At 44.4% G+C, this 20,849-nt stretch overlaps 1 protein-coding gene across 1 annotated transcript in view; it reads right to left on the reverse strand.

Annotated features, from left to right (window-relative positions):
* Nucleotides 1–20,849, reverse strand: part of OPHN1 (oligophrenin 1) — a 129,961-nt gene that overhangs the window by 54,673 nt on the left and 54,439 nt on the right. The window contains exons 3-5 of the mRNA XM_019521097.1: nt 18,793–18,854; nt 14,489–14,560; nt 241–342 (exon numbers count right to left, since the gene is read on the reverse strand). Coding sequence (XP_019376642.1) covers nt 241–342; nt 14,489–14,560; nt 18,793–18,854 — 236 coding nt within the window. The remainder of the gene's footprint in view (nt 1–240; nt 343–14,488; nt 14,561–18,792; nt 18,855–20,849) is intronic.

The following is a 20,849-nucleotide window of genomic DNA, read 5'->3' on the forward strand; positions in this document are numbered from 1 at the left end:
ACTTCAGGCACTAACAACCCATAGGCCAACTATATTTAATAGCCTAATTTTAGACAGATTTAAACATTTTGGCTGCAGTTTCTTGTTCTCTCCATTGCTGTGTGTTCTCTCAGTTCATCATGCATATTTCTATCAGAAGTAACTTTACCTAGATTTCATCACTTATCATTTTCAATCTATTATTGAAAAGGAGTCTGAAGTCCAATTAAGTTAGTATTATTGCTGCTAGACATCACACACCTCCTGTAACTGGGATTCTTTCTTCTTAGATGATAAATGCAAATGGCGATCCAGCAATGAATAAAGTTTCTCACCATCCTTCTCAAATTTTTTCTTCCTTTCCTAGAGATTAAAAGAGTTGAGACAAAACTGATGGTTATGGACATTATTTTTGACCATGTTAGGTAAAAATGATGCAACACTACCAGGATGTTTTTCATGAAAAGATGATGGTAGTCTATCAAAATGGGAGGTTCTCTCATTTTCTTTATCTATTTCTTCCATCTTCAGCCAGCTCCTTCTACTGCTCTCAGTTATACATGGAGAGAGAGTTTTGGCAGCACTTCATAGCAAAAATACTCTAAACATTTGCTATTAGCAACAGAGCAGCAGAAGGGAGCACTGCTAGAAAGGTTTCTTTCAACCTGTTAACCTCTTTGCTCTCAACAGAACTTGAGATTTATTAATAAATGAAAACCAGTGTACATTATTTACTGATATATAACTCAGTTCAAAGGAAATCTAGGTTTGTGCTTTAAAACCAAACATGTGTCCAAGGCAATAAAAAGATTAGTAAATAGCAGGATCTGCTAGGTTTTGAGGGGATTATTTTTGGACAGTAGTTGTATACCAAAATGTGGCAGATATAAAGAACAGACACAACTCGTGAAAAGGAGAATGTGGGGGATTGATCTCCCTGTGTGTTCTTTGGCCATGATGCAATCAGAGATCGCAAGCTTTGTCTTTGACTGCACACATTCAATCCCACTGTCCGTGTGCTGCCCAACCTGAACACTGCCTGGAGACATGTCACCTAAAAACTAATGACATTCATGTTGTCACAGACATTGTGGAGCCCTCAGAGTCCTTTTGGGAGTTCCACATAAATTGCCTGTTCCTTTTTATTGACCTATCTTGCATCTGAAGCGTGTTCATGCATTACACGTGCGCACACAAATGACAGAGCAGAGAATGAAGAAACATTGACTACACAGGAACCTATGCAACAAGAGGACTAATGATTTATTTCTATTGGTGCTGACACATAAAAAAAAGGTCCAGAATGAAGCCAGAAAAGAAATACTGAAAGATGAACCCAGAAATCCCAGCAAGAAGCTGAGGTGAGAAGCTACAAGTTTTGCCTATACCATAAAACGACCCTGGACCTATTAAAGACTGTGGTTTTGATTGTGAAACAGGTACATATTCACTCCAAATGGGAAACAAACTAGTCTGTGTCTTGTGATTGTTGGTGGTTCTCATTAATAAAACCACAGCCAGAAAGTGATCTCAGTTATAGCTCCAGACACCAAACTACAGGCCGACAGGTCGTGAAATGCCAAAAAGAAAAAAAAAAGAAAGCCTTCTCTCAAGTTGTTTGGTTTATTTGACGATTCAGGTACTTAAAAACCCAAGCAAGCAGAAAGCAAGTCTGGAAAATCTAAAACTAACGGGGACTTAGTGAGGCCTTTCTACACATCTACACGACACCCTACCATTCTGGCTGTCTCTCTCTGGTAATCCCTGTCGAAATGCCTGCCCCGATATTTGTTTTAACGGAAGAATATTTAATGCTGGTCCAACCTTGACAAAAAAGGAGCATTTATGCAAAACCCAAGATGCCTGGCCAATACGCTGCTATGTTCCCTTAGCTTCCACTTCACATCTTTGAGCCGGAATAGGGGTAGGATCCTTAAGACTTTCACTACTGAGCAGCAAGACCCCAGGCCTGGATTTTCCACAATATAATATGCTATCTTTGGAAGTATTGGGAGGCTGTTTCGGTATCCCAATTTTGCTGTAGGATCAGGGGACAGTGAAGGTGGTACGTGGAATGGGGTGGCAGAGGAGAGCTGGGAAGAAAGCCCTAGTGTTAACAAAAATATCTTGAAGCATCTGTAAAAGTACAAAGGCTGAGGGAATAGGTGCCATAATGATCAAGGAATAGAAAGACATTTATGCAGAAGTCTGGCCGAGTTCCAGTGAAATGACTGTATTAATGCTGCTTCGGGATTTCACTTTGTTATTAATGATATAAGGCCACCTAGACCCCTGAAAAAGTATCTATATTAAACCTGAATAAACAAATGCACACATGGGAGTGGACCACTGCCAAACCCTCACAGACATTTCAGAGAGGCTATCACCTTGCCTCTGATTTGTGGACTCTTTCACATGCAAACACAGACTGAGTACTGGCACAGACCTCTCTTGATTTGCTCCTAAAACTAATTGCATCTGCAACAGACTGCAGGTGCAAAGGTGCTAGGCCAAAACTGGAGACTACTTTTGAAACATCTAGTCTTTTCTCCCCTTTTGGCGATCTCTCTTTCTTTCTGTAAAGTCTCATTTTCTGTTTGGCTTTTATAGGCTATTTGTCTGTATATGAAGATGTCCCTACTTGTTTCTATCTCATGGGGCTCCTTAAGGGGTGGGCTTCAGACTAACCTACTGCTTTCCCCTCTGAGAAGCAGACAGGGAAGGGTTAAGGGGTATGGAGCATAGCCAGCTGGTCTCAATAGCTTCTTAGGCTCAGCCGCTGAGTATAAGAAGAGCAGGACTGAGGGACTAGATTAGTTTTGAGGAAGAAATGAAGGATGTTATCCTGCTTGAGTCCCAAAATGGGGACAGCTTTTATTTTTAATACTCCTGGGACATGAATGGGGGACATATAACAACAAAAAACAAAAGATTGCCTTGGGATGCATTGGGGGCAGCTGATTCAACAGTCTGATTTTGCTGTAAGATCACAAAGAAGTGGTGGGAATACTGGTGGCAGAAGGAAGCTGGGAAAGGAGAAAGGCCTGGTTTTAACAACCGTATCTTGAATGATCAACAGAAGTAAGAACGCTAACGAAACATATGGAGACTATTGCTTTATACAGGTTAATGACACTTTTTTTCTGCTGGGCACATACACAAAAGGATTTGTTTGGACTCAGACAGTTCATATACCTGGGGAGAAAAAACCCACTCCACTGCAGCCTGTTACCAATCTCAGTATCCATTACAGTGCAAGTACGCATGAACCCCCCCACCCCCCACTAACCACTACAGCAACTACTCTGCCTTGCACTGTGACAGACAAGGATTATTCCAGCCTGTGTCAGACAGAGGAGCCTGTCATCTGCATTACATCTAGGGTCACTGGGGATCTGGTCACTTCAAGAATCTCAGACGAAGGAAAGTCCAGTTACCTTTCTTAGGAAATTACTCTAGATCCACACACAGTCCTATTCCTCCCCTTCTCTTCCACCACCACGGACAGAAAACAGCAACTGCAGGAACATGAGGCCAAGCACGTGGAGATCCTAACGGCTGAGAGAGATGAGCTCTTCTACTTGCAACTCAACTACTGAAACAGATAGGCCCCGAGACGCACAGATCCGCTGAAACCAAAAGATCTTTGCCCAGGAACAACTGACTCATGGTATTACCCATACCAAATGGAGACCGCCACTAACAGAGTCAGCAAATTCATGCCTAAGAATAAAGAAAAAACCTCAGTCATCAAATCTGAATGGGAAGAAGAAAAAGAATTTGGATAGCAAAATCTAAATTAAAAGCACTTCTGCTGAAGAGCTGGCACAAGGCGAGACTGGCAAAACAAAACAATCCCCTAGCAACCAAACCTGGGGCTGAACCAGTCCAACCTGCAAGGTCTAACAAAACAGAAATGTTAATCTCTATTATTTTACTAGGGTCACATTTCCGAATCATCGCTCACAGCATGAGGCACTGGGCCAATGAAGCCAGAAGCCTAAACTTACTGCATTTATCTTTTAAAGAATGAGCCACAAAAACATACCAAGTCTTTGCATTATTTTCCATAAAAAGTTTAAAAATAGAAACACGTGAACAGCACAGCTTGCATTTTTCCCTTCAACACATTCTCTCAGGCATCAGCGCTCTAAGGCGTCTATACACATGCTCCGGGGTGGAGGGGGGGCTCTTCACTTAAAGCGGCTCTGAGGGCACCTATACACATGACAGACTTCTGGCTCCAATGCAGGCTAATTAGAATGCAACAGAGCAGACTCAATTAATCAAGTCTGCTGGAGCATGCTAATTAGCACTCTGCATACTTGGCAGTAAAGCCAGAAGTGGACCAGAAGTACTTCCAATCCACTCCCAGGTCTACCAGGGAGCACACTGGGGGCCCCCCCTACACCCCCCAGCTTGGCAATCAGCTGTGGGGGGACCCTGGGTGCCCCCCTCCAGACCTAGGAAGCACCAGTCACCAAGCCAGGGTGTGCAGGATGCCCCCCACTGTGCTCCCTGGTGGACCCAGAAATGGACCAGAAGTGGTTCTGGTCCACTTCCAGGTCTGCTGCTGAGCACACTGGGGAGCACCCTGCACTCTGCAGGACACTTCATCCACCCCAGCATCGCAGGATGCACGAGCCACCTGCTACCTTGGGGTATGTAGAAAAAACATTTATAGCTGTGTCTATGTTTGAATCACCAAATCTTTCCGAATCTCTCCAAATCAATTTGCAGGGTTCCTATTCGAGTTGGAGACATTAAAGGGTCTCCTGATTTGATCTGGATTCGGAGGTTCAGCCACCGAATCGGGCCGAATCTCCACCAAATCGAATTAAGGCCCGAAGCTTTGCCACAGCCCTAGTATTCAACATCCCTCCATTTCAAAATGATGGCATGGGTGCTTTAACTCAAGGTAGTCGAACAAGCTTTAGCTAAAGTGCCCCCGCCGCCATTTTGAAGCATGGGACACTGAATACACGTGACACTGCAGGCGCTTTAATTACAGCGGCTTTGAGAACTGGAGAAGAGGTCTGTCACATGTATAGGTGCCCTATGGAAAATGGTTTGCTACATGTACAACACAAGTAAGAGGATAGTTGCAAACTTTAGAATGGTTTGATAAGTAACTATATCAGGAAAAGAAAACCAGTGCCGAAATAGCAGAAATGGCACAAGATGGAACAAACCATGTCTGTCATACATCTAGCCTAGAGAAGTCCTGCCCTATTTTTAAGAAGGAATAAAAATAAATTGCTGAAAAATCAATACAAGCTGTAGATTCCAGTCTGTGGTCTGTGCTTAAGACTCAGCGTCTGGAAGAGCCAGGCCTGTCTGTGGTGGCAAGTGTCATATGTTAGACATGACAGACAACATCCACCCCAGCATTTGGAATGAGACTGCCACTTTACTCGGTATTCTCCACCCCTGTGGAATTGTGAGAGAGGACGTCAGCAATATCCATGCCCAAAATAAAATGTATTGTGTCAGATATCTGGTATCCATGTTTCATGCATGAAATAAGCGCACACAAAAAAATCCAGGAAACATGAAAAATAAAAGAGCATAACTGCAATCATGTGACAGATAAAATTCTGATGCTGCCTGCATATTTCATCAGTGGAAGGTTGGAAAAACATGCACTGATGTATAATGTGCAGATGTGACAGTCAAAATAGGTGCAGATTTGCACATCAGAAGACACGCTAGAATAATACGTCCTCTTCTTCCATGACTCAGACTCAGCATCCCTCCATGAACCAGACAGTACTTGTTTTTGGATTATATTATGTGACCGAATAAAGTGATGATGTAGCACAGGGAAGGCTAACCTGCATCAAGAGTGCTGCACATGGCATGGGCAGTCTCTGTGTAGCAAGTGACAGATCAGGGAGGGGATGTCAGCAGTATCAGGCAGGAACAGCAGCAGATAGGGCAGGAAGCAGAAAGCAGAGCAGTGGAACAGGCAGGGAGCACAGAGTAGGGAGCAGAAAGCAGATTAGGCAGGAGAAAGGGATCATAGTGGCACTCAGGGAGGGTGCGGGGCAAATTTATGGCGTGCTTGCCAAAAAGGTTGCCCCCACTCCTGTAACATATGCTTAAAATACCACTGATACCCATTGCTATGTGTGAACAAAAATGAGATAAGGAATCTTGCTGGATTTCTGGTGTTAGCTTAGAGCTGAGCTGTTCTTTCAAGGAAAGTACCATCCGCCTATACGTGTTGGAAGATTATTTCCGTAATAAAAAGCCTGCAGAGGTAAAGGGAGATTCTGCTGTTCATCAAGAACTGGGATGTCAGTCAATTCTATCAAAAACTATTCTTTTCTCTCAAGATTTTGCCACCACCTAGTTTAGAGGATATTCTGCACTAGAACATGCACAAGGAAGTGAAAGGCAGAGACATTTCCACAGAGATTTGAGGAGATGAAGAGCAGCTGCAGATACACCAACATGCATAATAAGCTGAGATCTCTCCTACAAAGTGATTGCTGCCATGTGGAAATAAGAACAGCACAAAACTGATTATTTGGCAAGACTGAAAGAGATGCCAAGCAACTTGCATTCCAGCTAATTAGCATAGAACTGAAAACCAGGAGGATGCACTAAAAACTCCGCCTGAATCTGGAGCCAAGGTTTCTAGGAGCTTGTTTGCTCATTCTGCTCAGCAGCCAAAAAAAAAAAAAAATGACCAACGGACAATCTGCAACCACAAGCACAAATTAGTCACTCATGAATATTCAGTGAAGGACAGCATTACCTTCCCATTAATATATCTGTCAGTGTTCAAATCCAAGAAACACCCAACTTCCAAGTACTTATTGCAGTTGCATGCAAGGCAGAGTAGCACAGTCAGCAAATGTTTATACGGGCTAACAAAAGAGACCGCTCTTCGAAAGCCTAGCTCTCTAAGCTTCAGCAGATGCCAGTTTAATCAGAAACTAACACAAGTCCTAGAAATAGCACAAGCTTCCTGTGTTTGCTGTCTACCTAAAGGCAGCTTGGGATAACTGTAAAACTGAAGGTTTGCAATTCCCTTGGCATTCCCTCATGTATCATTTGCTGCTGATAAGCCCTGGCACAATGGCCTACATCTTCTGGAGAGTGGCTCAATTTCAAGCTTAAACTGAAGGATGAAGCAATCAAAGAGAAACAAAACTCGATTTACAAAACTTTCCCTTAACCATTTCAGAGTTAATTTCTCTGAAATTCCCATCCAGCAGGGGAATTGAGTTGTGAAGCATCCAGGATCTACAACTCTTTCAACTCACTTTAAAGCTCAAACCAAACTTGTCTTCCCCCTCCTAATGTGCTCGTAAGAGACCCCTGGCAGGTTGCTAGCACAGCCTGCTGTGGACTGAAGGCTAGGGCTAAGTACAAACATTCAAAAAGCCTGAGCCTGAATTGATTCAATCTTTGCAGGTTAGTCTAACTTGCATAGATTGAACTGATTTGCAAGTGAATAGACATTCACTTCTGATTCAGCAATGCAGGCACGTACCTGCACTGGCTCAGGCTAGAAGCCGGAGGGTGCTAGAGCCGCCCTCCCTTCCCTTCAGGCTGGAGGGAAGCTAAACTGAGGTGAGGTGTGGCCAGGCCCTGGCAGGCTGAGCATTGCTGGGGAGGGGTTTAAACCCCTACCCTAGTCTGAAGGGACCCCCCAGAGCACCCAGGGGGTGATCCCGCTGCGCTTTCCCAGCCGCCAGGGCCGGGGTTTCACGTGGGGCAGCTCATGAACAGAGGGCAGATCAGGGAGAGGGAGGGAAGCAAAATGGCTCCAAGCCCAGGTGGGGATATGCACAGAGGGATTGTGGCAGCAGCAGCTCCATCCTGGATGTAAGCCCTGCTGAGCAGAGGGACTCAGGCTGTCAGGGGGCACGGAAGGGGCTCTAGTGTCTCGGCGGTAGCCCAAGGCAGAGCCTCACCAAGCCGAGCATGCAGTTGGGGGAGCAGTTCCTGCCCAGCAGTCCTTTCTACCTGCTGGAAAGAGGCACATGGGCTGGCCTCAGCTCCTGCAGCAGTGCACACAGCAGGGACTTGCCCCCTCAGCCCCGAGCGCTGTTATCTGTCCCCTGGGCCTCCGGGCACCAAGCTGGATGTGCACTGTTGGCTCTTCCCCTATCCAGCAGTAGTGGCGCAGCAAGTCCCTGTGTACCAGGTGCCAGGTGCAGGGCTCTACCCCTACGGCTTCTCAGCCACCACCGCCATCGGGGGGGCCCACCCTGGCTGTACTGGTAGGCACCACCTACATGGTGCAACTGTGGTTGGTAGCTAGGTGGGCATGCAGCAGCAGTGGCAGAGAAACGGTAGGGTTAGCATCCCATGCCTGGTACATTGGGTCCTGCTATGCCTATGGCCTCCCTGCTGCCTGCCCGCTTAGCGGCCAACTGCAGTTTGAAAGCATAAGTAGTACCTACCAGTATAGCCAGGGCAGGACCCCTGATAGTAATGGGGGTGGGGAAGCTGTAGGGGTAGTGCCCCACACCTAGTACACAGGGCTATGCTGTGCCTATGGCTTCCCCGCCGCTGCTGCCACCACCGTATACCTGCCCAGCAGCCAACTGCAGTTCGGCGGCATGGACAGTGCCTACCAGTATGGTCAGGGTGGGTCCTCCTGATGGCAGTGGTGGCAAGGAAGCCATAGGGGTAGAGCACCATGCCTGGCACATGGGGCTGTGCTGCACTGCCACCACTGGGTAGAGGAAGAGTCAGAACTGTGCGCCTAGCTTGGTGCCCAGGGGATGCAGGTAATAGCACTAATGTTTCAGAGGGTGAGCCTGCACCATGCGCGCTGCTGCAGGAGTTGGGGCTGGTCCAGATGTCGCTCTCCAGCAGGTAGAAGAGGCCACCAGGTAGGAGTTGCTCCTCTAGTGAAGCTCTGCCCCGGGCTAGCCTGAGAGCCTTTGGTGAGGCTCTGCCCCGGGCTAGTGCTGACACACTCGAGCCCCTTCCCCATATAATAAATGAATATTTATCTGATCAGGGATGAAATACAGTGTCATGTGACTTTACACTACTCACAGCTGGGTAGTGCAGCTGAAAAGAGGTGAATATTGACTAATGAATACAAAAGCTGAATTGTCTGGATTGGGATCAATGGGCAAGAAGGAAAAATAAAAGTAGGTTGAATAAATTCAGACAACAAATCAGTTCAGGAAATCAGTTTGCTGGGAGAAAACCCACAAGCAGGAGACTACAGACACAAGAAGAGGTATATGTTAAGTTATCTTCCATCTCATTTTACAGCAGTCTTAACAAAAAGCTGAAGGAGGAGGAATGAAAAGGAATAATAAGAAAATGCTAATACAGGAAAAAATGTTCTATGGCTCTGTTTTCAACTGTTACTAATGATGCATCAGCAGCTAAGACAAAAGTTTTGATAAAATAAATGCGAGTGTAGCTGAAAGATGCTGAATGAGCATTTGTATAAAATATTCTATATTCATCTGATCTTTTCTCCCTACTTAGTTCCCCAAAAGTCGCCTTAGAATGATTTTCTTCTGATTAGTCTAGAGTTGAGTTCTTTCTCCTTACTTCCTCCTTTTAAAAATACTTACCTTGGAGTTACATGTTGTGAACTGGGACCAAGAGGCTTGATTACTTATGGTCTAAATGCTGTACCCTCGAACACTGACAAGGCAACGTTTCAGGATAATAAACTACAAGCCAGTCTTAACTATGCGTAATATGGATTAAAGGAAAAGTTGACAGTTGTAAGTATGGTGCACGGTAATAGATGTACAGTTCAAGTTTGGGCTTTCTATGGACTTCATATCACACATATTTTTAAACCTCTGTTTCCTACAGAAATCTACAGTCCATGAAGTACTGTTGGAGTACACAGAATCTCCTGTGCATCGACTATTCCTTCATCTTCAGTTACAGCCTATACAGAATCCCATGCAGCAATAAATATTCCTCTGTCTCGCCACACCGATCCTCAATACGTTTGGGAAATGATCAAACAAAAGTAAAAGGAAGCTCCCAGAGTTGTCTCCTACAAAGGAGGATCTGAACCAAACTTTTCCCAACGATCTCTCATAGTCTGAATGGCTACAGAAAAGCTATGAAAGGTATCCTAAACCACACATAGAGCTTGGCCACTGCTTACAAATAGAAACGTCAAAGCACTTAGCTAGACGGTCATGAAAGCAGGAGATGGGGAACAGACGCATTCTTTTAATGTGAAAAAGCTTTCATGTGTGTCAGTAGGGCAGCATTATTCTGTAGAAACATGCTGAAGTGATTTCTACTGCTCTCCAAAGACCAACATCTTTTCTTGGGGTAATAAAAAAAAAAAAAATGATTTCTGCTACAATGCATCTTTGTTCCTCCAAACCCCAGAGTTGTAGATTGCATAGATCAGAAGTAACTATATTATGCAAGTGACATCTTTCCAGTTAACCTTGGTTCCTGGGTGTCCTAATCAAATGTAGATTTTTCCTTTTTTATATTCCCATGTGGCAGTTAGCATGTCTCCTTCTTCAAAACACCCAAAACTTCCACTCCTTCCTTCTCCTTTTTGAGAGCTTCCCCTTTCCAGCAGCACGAGGGAGAGAACTTGTTGCATGTTTCCATTTATTTTCAAATGTCATGGTTATTTTTACTGGATATACTGTGGGCTCAATGGTTACTGTAACAGGTAAGCAGCACAGGGCTGATCCACAGGCCCACTGAAAACTATGGAAGCATTCACTTCTACTTCACTGGGCTTTGGATCAAGCCAGTGATCTGGCCCATATATTTACGATGTAGATTAAAAACAAACCCACCAGCCTGTTTCTCTCCTAAGTGGAGTTGGTTCAAGAACACTGCACTAGATATACTCTTTCTGGATCTCATTGGAGCTCTCATCTCATTTGATCATTCACTAACTACCAGTTTTAGAGTACAGGTTTCCCTTGCTTTATGCTGTCTATGCATTCCTGGAAAACAGCACATAACCTGAATTCATATAAAGAACCCACTTTACAATGTAACAAATAGGGATACGTTCCAAGACCTTGACTGTACTGACCTCCAGACCCATTTCTATCATTTTTACAAGACAATTTTGGTACTCACCAACAGCAGGCAGCACACACCAGCACAGGGTGGTGGTGAATGTTTAGTGGGTGGTGGTGCACTAAGGAGAAGGGTAGGAGATAAGATAGCGAGATGCTTAGAGACCATAATGGGGATGGCAACTACAGAAATGTGTGTCGCAGACAATGAGCGAGGAGCACAGATCCACACAGGAGACTATATTTTGGTGTGCGCCACTGTCACAATGCACTGCACAAAGCAGCTGAGTGCAGGTTTCCACCACACCGATCGCATAAGACTGAATTTACCTCGCATATAACAAATTTTTAGTATAAAAAGGGTCATCGCATAAGAGTGAACTCGCACATACAGAACCCACATAAAAGTGAGGGAAACCTGTACATGGTATGTTTAGGGACTGAGAGACCAGTGAGCTCTGATCTCACCCTGGGATTCTTTGCTGCCTTGGAGATAAATACAGTGCAGATGTTCCTTATATTGCTACTTTCCTACTATTCATACACACAAACAGCTACCTACCACCAGAGCCAGAATAACCCTTTAGTGGGCCCTACGCAAACCAACTTGTGGGCCCCAGGTCAGTTGAGGCTCCCCTCCCCACCCCAGCTCTGCCACCTGCAGGGAGCGGGGCTCAGACCTGGTGGCCACTGCAGCAGTGAGACCAGCAGAGGGGAGGGGAAGGGAAGGGAAGGGAGGCGGATGGGGCCATTTGCGCTGCCACCACTGAGGGAAGGACTGGGACCTCCTGCAGCTCAGGGCCCACGGCAGGGGAAAGAAAGGGAAGGGAGGCAGACAGGGCCATTCACACCACTGCCGTGGAGGGAAGGACTCTCCCCCCCGACCCCAGCTCAGGGCCCTAGGCACATGCCTAGTTTGCTTATGTGTTAATCCAGCCCTGTCTACCATTCATGAAAAACGGCCATAATCCAAGGCATTGATTTGACAGAAAAGGAAACCTGACAAAAGAGGTTTGTGTGGTATCCTAATGGCACCCCACATGGGTGCCTGTGTTGGAATACCCCATTTCAGACAGACTCCATCCATCTCCCAGGAAAACGGGTTAATGCAGACTCATATGTCCTAGTCAGACCATCTGGCCATTTACCAACCACAGACATGACAAAAGCCCAATTGAAATGCCCTTCCTATCTGGCACCACTGTCCTTGAAAGAGAATGGAAAACATCTTACAGAAGGCGACTCTGACAAGACATGGAAAACAGGAATCGGAGAGTACAAATTATCTCTGTCATGCCTCTGCTCAGCACAACTAAAGGCTCAATTCTGACCTCACTCTCACTGCTGTAAACCAGGAGACACTACGCTGAAGTCAATGGAGGTAAATGAGGCTGAGGCAGGAATCAGGGGAGCAAGTCTCTTATCTTTTATAGCCTGCCTATTGGTGAGACCTCAGATGAAAGGCTCTTGTAACTGCACTAGCCCTCCTCTGCCCCCCACTTTCTAATGCTAAGGATGCAGCAGTGCTGAGACAATTATTTAAGTAAAAGAGTGGATTCACAGCTCTGCGAGTTTGTGAATGCTCAGACGTCTCATCCCTGTTTGTAGGGTCTTGGATGGGGATGTGGTTTTAGGCTTTGGTAGGCCATCTCTGCATGCCTGAAGACAGGATGTGGAAGCTGGGGCAACAGTGGAAGTGGGGAGGTGGATGGGGGGCAGTTATTTATTAACTGAGGTCTCCATATCTCCATGCTTTGAACATGTACCATGGTAATGAAGAAAGCTCAAACAGCCTTTAAAACACTCACATAAATTGTACTTTCTCTTCAACACTTCATAATAGCATGCAGGACAAGATGCTGCTTCCTAATCTATGCAGGAGTGTGTGTTGAAGGGCAAAGAACAAAATACCCTCCTTAGTCCAGTTTACTAGGCCACAACCCTTTGCTCATTCAAGTGTCCCTAAAAACTCACTATTTAACATTTCCTACCAGAGGGGACAAAAGTCTATATAGAACTCAGAGACACTCCTCTCTCTGGGCACCCCTTTGTCTTTTCTCCACTTCTGCATACTAGCTTCTTAAATTCTTTGATGCAATACAACAGATGGACAATGTCCATCTGAAGCCTGTCAGCAGATGTTGATCCCTTTGGGATCGGTTCTTTGGACTCCCTGAAGCTGGTGGCTTATTATGCCATCCAAAGAAACAGGGGATGAGTGAGAATAAAGTGAAGCCTACATAATAGATCCTGATGGAAGGAACCTTAAAGATTAGCTCAGGAAGGAAACTTTAGGCAAAATTGGTGCCTGATTATTAAAGTATTTATTTGGCAGTAGTGCCAAGTTTCCCCAGTGGTATTTCAGGAGCCCACTGTGCTAGATGCTGTACAGACTCATAAGAAAATGATGGTCCATGCCCCAACCAGCTTACAATCGATAAAACTGCTGTTGTCATTACTAATGAAGGCCATTCCACAAGAAGCAGGATGAAACTGGTCTCTGAGCAGCCATGTGGATTGCACTTGGTTATCAGGTGCTTGAGAAAGATGGCTGGTTATAGATACGGCTATTTTATTATGTTTGGAGTACACAGCCACACACATTGTGCCAAGACATTGCAACATGGCACAAGCTTCAACCTATTTACATTGTGGTGGTTCTTCAAATACATACTTTAAAAGCACAACTGCTTGGAGATGGGACCTCATTCTCATTTTCTCCAGTTCAGTATTTATTAAATGTCAGAGACTCCAGATGGGCTGGGCTGAATCCAAACTCTAAGAATTCTCCAAAACATCTCCATTTCAGAGCTGGTTCAGAGCCAGCCCCATTTCAAGCCACTGCTGAGTAATATGGAACCTTGCTTCTTGATAGTAGACAAGAGAGAAATAATATTTTCTACTCATATGCAATCCTTACTTTTTATGGTGTTCTGCTTTAAAAACTTAGTGCATCTGAAAGACCCATTAGCAGCCTTATTTAAATGTTTCAGAAAGTGAGCCCAATGGTCATGATTAAGTCCTGATTGCTGGCCTCTACACATTTTTTCCCTCCCCTCAGATATATTTTGGGCATGGGGAAAGCATTTAATTTATAAGAAATTCAGTTTGGAATAACAAAGTCCAAGATGTATAACTTTACACTCCCCTCCATCCTTGCTGGCACATGAACTAATGCAAGAAGGGGATTTTTGATCTCTGATGGAAGAAAGGATATAGGTTTCTTAGGAAGGGCACAGTGCTGGGATTATGCCAGGGCTGAGTGCCAGGAGTTCAGGAAGGGGCCTTGATGTTGTTCATGATTGAGAGATGGGGGGGGGGCGGAGGGAATCTTGTTTTGGCAGCTAAATGCCTGCACACGGGAGGGGAGAAGTTCTTCATGCCCCCAGTGGATTGGGACAGTAAGCAGAAAATCTCAGCCCAATCTATTCAGGGCCTCTGTCAATAATACTAGTACTAATAATAATACTACTACTAATAAATCAAGCCACACCATCACTTACTTTCGTTAATCCTATTTGCTCCTTACGGAAATTTTCCAGTGGCTTAATCAGCAAATCGCTAGCATTTTGCACCTGCAAAACACAAAACAAAGAGTTTAACTGTACGACACATATCTGTTAGCTAATTGGTAGCTGCACAAACCAGCAGATCAGGTCATGATGAAAACCAGGAACAAACAATGCCAGCTCAGCCATCAACTTGCTGACTTTTCTTAATCCAAGTCACTTGCCCTCTCAATATCCCCTTTCCTCATCCCTAAGGGGGGCATAATATTAACCTATGTCACATGGGATTTTGAGGACATGCCATGCAACTCGAGTGGTCAGGGTTACTATTAGACTTTTGCAGGTCTACAATCTCTACAGTACCATGGAAAGGCAACTTCATGCTCTGTTAAACTCTGCTACCATCTTCCACAGTAAGTTTTTAATCATTTTTTAGTTTGCTGTTTCCTATTGAAATACAGGAATCAAAAGGCCAAACTTTAGGGCATAAGAGAACAGAAGGAATATTCTCTTGGGCTTTTAGGACCTTTGTAACAGTGTCATAGACACTCTTGTTCTAAGCTGGGACACAGCATTCTTTATAAGAAACGGTTTGGCCTAGTATTTTTTATGGACTCTCTCAATCCAAACTGCAGAGCAAAGCTAGTGACAAACACCCAAATGCCCATAACAAAACATAAGTCTTTGCCTTGAATGAGATCTGCACTGCTGTCCCAAGCCCTGTTATTCACACTCTGGGACTGGCATCCTTAAAAGAAGAATTCTATGTTGCCTGTAAGCCACCTCTCTTTGGTGACCCTATTGCTGGGCACTGCAGCAAGAGCCCACACAATGCAAGGCCTTCAAAGGAAATAACAAGGTTCCCCTACCTGTTCCCCTGTAGCTGAAATTGGCTGTTATGCCCAACTCCCATGAGATGGGCTGACAGACAGAGATCGAAAGTGCTCTGTGAGAACCCAGAAACATCCATGAGAGGACAGGTCTGTTTTATTTACTTCTGTCCTGCAGAAATAAAACACCAGGGAACCGATTGCATGCATCATGCACACTGGAGTCCACAACCTTGTTTTAACTCTGATTGCTTCTAGTCTGCAATAACCAGTCAGGACAGGATTATCCTGCCCAGTTTAGCAGACAGGAACAGGATAAGAGATGTGCATCCCTTTGCAGCTGCTTCTCTCTGCCTCTTGTATTTGGTACCAAAAGAAGCCTTTGTGCTCATTGCAATGCCACTCAAAGGCACTGCTCAAGCCCTGCTGGTCTGCTATAGTTTCTATTCTTCATTCAGTGCAAAACCATAGCAGGTGAATACGATTCCCAAGCCAGAAGCCTGGCTTACTGCCAGCATTTCTTGGTGACTAGAACAAACCAAAGCTAATGAATGCATTCCTAGGAAATGACTGAATTTATTCTGAAATGGGCCATTTTTAAACCTAACCATCCCAGAGTAACTTGCATCCCATATCTCAGTCCAGCAAGGTCCTGATACGGGTAAGCCCCAAACCCTAGAGACAGTATCATCCTGGAACTGAGTGCAGGAAAGGCATGAGGGAGAGTAGAAGGCTGGCATTGTATCTTTGGCATAGCACTTCCCATAAACTCAGGTTTAGGATTCAGGGTTTCTGAATGTCATAAATGTGGGGACCCTGGAAGACTTGTATGGGATGAGTTTAAAACCTGGGTCTCAAATAAATAACTGAGGACTGTTCTTACTGACTCACAATCAGTAAGGGGAATAAAAGCAGGTCCCTTTGCAGTAAGGCAGTTTTCAGTGTTAATGCACACAATGGCTAAACAAGGATCCTGGGGCAAAAGGAAGACGATTAAAAAAATTGCAAGTCCTAATTTATCTGATTAAAAATGTTCAGTGAAGGGTGTTCCCCTCAGGCAGGCTGTCTGACTGTTCCCAGGGAATCCTGTATTTTCTTTGTGCCACTGGTCCCAGCTCCAGCCTAACCAGTCCAGGTTTCCCATCCCTGTTTCTGTAAAAGCTGGGGGACAAAAGGAGAGAGCTTTCTCAGTGCAGTGAGAACCAGCACAGAATTCAGTAGAAGACTAGGGGTAAGATAGTGAGAAATATATAGTCTGTGGATGTGTTGTAAAAGAGGCTGATCCTATAAATAATGTGCCAAGGGTAGACAAAGATGAAGAAAACATGGTCTCAGATGGTATCACTAAGCACCTGCAAACTGTAAAGTCGCTGGTAATGCCCAGAATCCATCCACCCATCCAGCAGTTAAGTAGCCACTGGATCAGAGATGGAATAAAACAAAATCTCATTGCCTTCTGTCAGTCGATTTCAGTCAATTGCTGGTTCCTTCTCTTGTGTTACCCTCACCCTTGCCTGCTGTACAACCACACAGAGCTGAGTCCTGGCATCCCCAGAGGTGTAACTATCCCTGTCTTTCTAATTCAGCCAGACAGCCTAGTGGAAGCCTTTTCATCACCGTATTAGGGCAAGGGAAAGCAGAGCCAAGTAGCGAATTCCTGGCATGCTGTGAAAGGCCTCCACTGATTCTAACCTTCGTGTTTTTCCTGGATTAAGTGTGAAACGGGGAGCCAGAATTCAATAAATGATGGCGGAGCTCTGGAGACAAAAGGGCACAATGTAATGAGAGACAGAAGGGAGTGAATCACACTGCTGGAGCTGCATCCCAGGAGAGGCATGAACACAGGGGGAATGGCTGCTCACTCAATTTTTAAAAAGCCATAAAAATGTGCATTACTTCATATTTTACAACATTTGACTTCACTGAGTGAAGAAAGCCTGAAATAATTTGTTCCAGGCAAAGCACAGCTGGGCTCATCAGAACATGACTGCTTCAGAATGACGGGAAACCCGGCAGCCCATCAGGGCACCTGCCACGTGCTGCTTCTGCCTGCTTAGAGCAGAACACCTGATGGGATCTTCCCTGGTGACCAGCAACTTAAATGGGACAAGTCTCCTTCAACCCCCGGCTCCTTTATGTTGTATAATGAGAATGGCTCTCCTTGTTCCTGAGCCCTTTGGAGCATTCAGAGGAAGATGTCAATACTAAGTATTGACTATCAATGGATAAGCCCTGAGGGGGGTTCTTCACATTATACAACAACATGTCCTTGAGAACCCTCCAAGGCCTCCAATTTCCTTTGCCTTCCAACGTACAGAACAGTAATGCCAACAGAGACTTTTTTTGTACAGGTCGGAAGGTGGATGTAAAGTGATTCAGCCTAGCCTGTCCTGCCCAGGTGGGAAACCTAGTGTATATGACTGGTTTCTGGTTTTCTTCTCTTGAATGACAGGGCAATTGGAAATTGTAACTACCTTGTACACTGCCAAAGCACAATTGGGCTGGCCGAGGCTGAGCCAGGAAACCTACATTTTCTCCACTATTAGGCTTTTAACTGGGTAACAGTTTTGGGCTCCCAAACCTACTAAGCAACTGACCATAAACTAAGACAGAGTTAAATGACCACAGAACTGAAAACACAGAACCCTTAATGCAGTAGGATGCTAGTGAGGAAATGTAATGCAAATGTGAGACACATTTAGATTTGCTCTACATTCTGCAAAATTTGGGGCACATTTCACACTTCTTGTGCTGACTATTAGTTTGTTTAAAAGATTAAGTAACCTGGCACAAAACACAGTGAAGGCTTAGGCTCTCCAGTAGAGTTGCTATCAGAGAAAGTGGTGCAATGCAGTGGAGAGAGAGATGCAGACAACAATGGAATAGTGTCCATAGGCTGCAAACAGGCAATTTTGGTGAAATAGGTGTTAACATGCTACTTGCCCTCTGGTGACCTTTGTATGTGAAACAATTAAAAATAGACATCATCAAGATGCCACTGATATGGAGACCCAAGCTTTTATAATCGCGTAGGACCAAGAGCAACTCTGAGACCCTTCATGTCTGCTGTGATTTCATGACAAATCTGTCACTTCCCTACCACGTATAATGTGATGAACCAGCTTTGGGTGTATGCCCAAACCAATGCTCTTTCTTGGGTGGAAAGCTAGCTCTGATAGTGCAAAGAGCTAAGATAGGTCACTTTTTGCAAACCATATGGAAACAGAAAGAAGTTCTATATCCTACTCCCACATGAGTTTCTGTGTAGGAGTGCCAGCTACCCCCTGTGTAGCACAGTGATAACCATGTTCCTTTTTAACAGTTACTTTTATCTTTGGCAGTATACAGCTCATTGTCATTATATACTCCAAGCCTGGCTGAGTGATTTCTTTAAAAATATCAAGCTTTGCAGTTAAATATCAAAATACCAAAGGAGCCACAACAGTTGTTCAGGACAGGTCAGCTTACCATCATTGATCTCTCAAGTTCTACCTCCTGGAGCAATTCTGCAAATTCCTTAAAGGATTCAGCTAGAAAGAGATAAATGAAAGAGCTAATTAGCACAAACCTTGGAAAAATTAGTGCTGAAATCATGTTGTACTCATGATTGCTATGCTAAGTATAAAACAGTAAGTGCCTGCATGTGTAAATGGTGACGCTTTACTGTGCAGTAGATTAGTCTACTGCACAATAAAGCATCTTGTGTAGACATAGCCCCTATGATCTGTTCTCTACCTGGCCAGAACAGTATCAGAGTGGTTTGGTCTCCATAGAGGCTTGTTTGTTAAGAGAAAAAGAATTTAAGTGCCTCCCTCTCTACCTCTGGGCTAATCCTTAAGGGGGATGAGACAAATACATAGGAAAAGCCTTATGGACAGCACTAATTACTTATCTTCTTGGCTACTGCAGAGAAGTCTGATCATTTCAGCCTTCATCTCATGGGGTAACAGCACACTGCCTAGTCCCTCTGCAAAGTCAGCTAGGTAACATAGCAGAAATTACCATAATAATAATAATAATAATAATAATAATAATAATAATAATAATAATAAAGGAACTAAGGAGTCAAAGGGGAAATCAAGCTGAAATGTTTCACACCCCACATGGCTGAACATAAGGAATAAGTTATCAAGCAAGGTTTGTGGAGTACATGCAAAGGAGGGAAAGGGTTAAAGAAAAAGAGACGAAAAAGAAAGTTTAAATGTACTTTTATTGGCAAGGGAAGGGGCTGGTAGAGGGAGAAAGGAGGCAAACTACTCCACCAGTCCCAAAACTACCCAGTAGAAACACTATACAACTGGAGGTCCATGACATTTGAACGTGCAGGATACCACTGCAGGAAGATGAAAGCATTGGAAGTAGAGGACTGTTCCTGACATCTTCAGAAAGGATATGCTCCCCAGTCATCAGGCCTAGCAACAAGGGGACTCTAGCAACCCAGGTCAGGTGGGAGAGATTATACCTGTGAAGAAACACTGTTTAAATGCTATGACAGCCTGATGGCTGGATCTCAGCTTGGTTCCTTTGCCTGAACTACTGGACAGTGTCAGATCTACAATGCAAGGATCTGAAAAAAGTCCTATACCTAGATACAGCCTTAGTGCTGATATAAAATCTATTATGCACTTTACCTGTAGAGATACTGGAACAAAAGGTTAAATGGACTGCACAATCTGGTATGGACTGGTTCTTTTAAGTGGTTTTCATTCATTAATGTCACAGATTTTGTGTCCACTTTCTAAAATGTATAAGGCTACCTGCTGGGAAGGAGTGAAAGCATCCTGAAAAGACAGGATCTGAATTCAAAATGATTTTGACAAGTAGAGAAATGGTCTGAAATCAATAAGATAAAATTCACTATAGCCAAGTACAAAGTTCTGCATCTAGGAAAAAAAATAAACAAATGCATAAATACAGTATTGGGAAGAGCTGGCTAGGCAGGACTGTTTCCGAAAATTATCTGAAGAGTATACTGGATCACAACCAAATACGGGTAAACAATCTGATACTGTTGCAATAACAGCTTATTTAAATCCAGGAAATATTAACAGACATATCATTTGTAGAACACAGGATTTAATTACCCCCCTTTACATGATGTCAGTGAGGCCTCACCTGAAGCACTGTGTCCAATTTCAGGCACCACTTTGTCTATATATTTATTAAAAAGTCAAGAGAGTCTGAACGAGAGCAATAAAACTACTGGGAAACATAGAGATGTGATTTACTAGGAAAAGCTGGAAGAACTGGATTTGATTAACTTAGGATACAGAAGTTTAAAAAGCTTTATAAAGCAGACAAAGATCAACTTTGATCTTTCATCAGTCCCATGAGATGCAGAAGCCCACTGCGGGACAGGGAGGTCCGGGTGAGGGAGATCCCCTGCCCTCCATCAATGCTGACCTCATGAAGGAACACCTTGAGAGGCTGGATACCTTCAAGTCAGCCGGCCCTGACAATCTACACCCCAGGGTGCTCAAGGAGCTGGTGAGCATCATAGCCCAGCCTCTGGCACGGATCTTTGA

The sequence above is a fragment of the Gavialis gangeticus genome, unplaced genomic scaffold (assembly GCF_001723915.1).
Source record: "Gavialis gangeticus isolate Ggan-Ray unplaced genomic scaffold, GavGan_comp1, whole genome shotgun sequence".
NCBI classification, from domain to species: domain Eukaryota; kingdom Metazoa; phylum Chordata; order Crocodylia; family Gavialidae; genus Gavialis; species Gavialis gangeticus.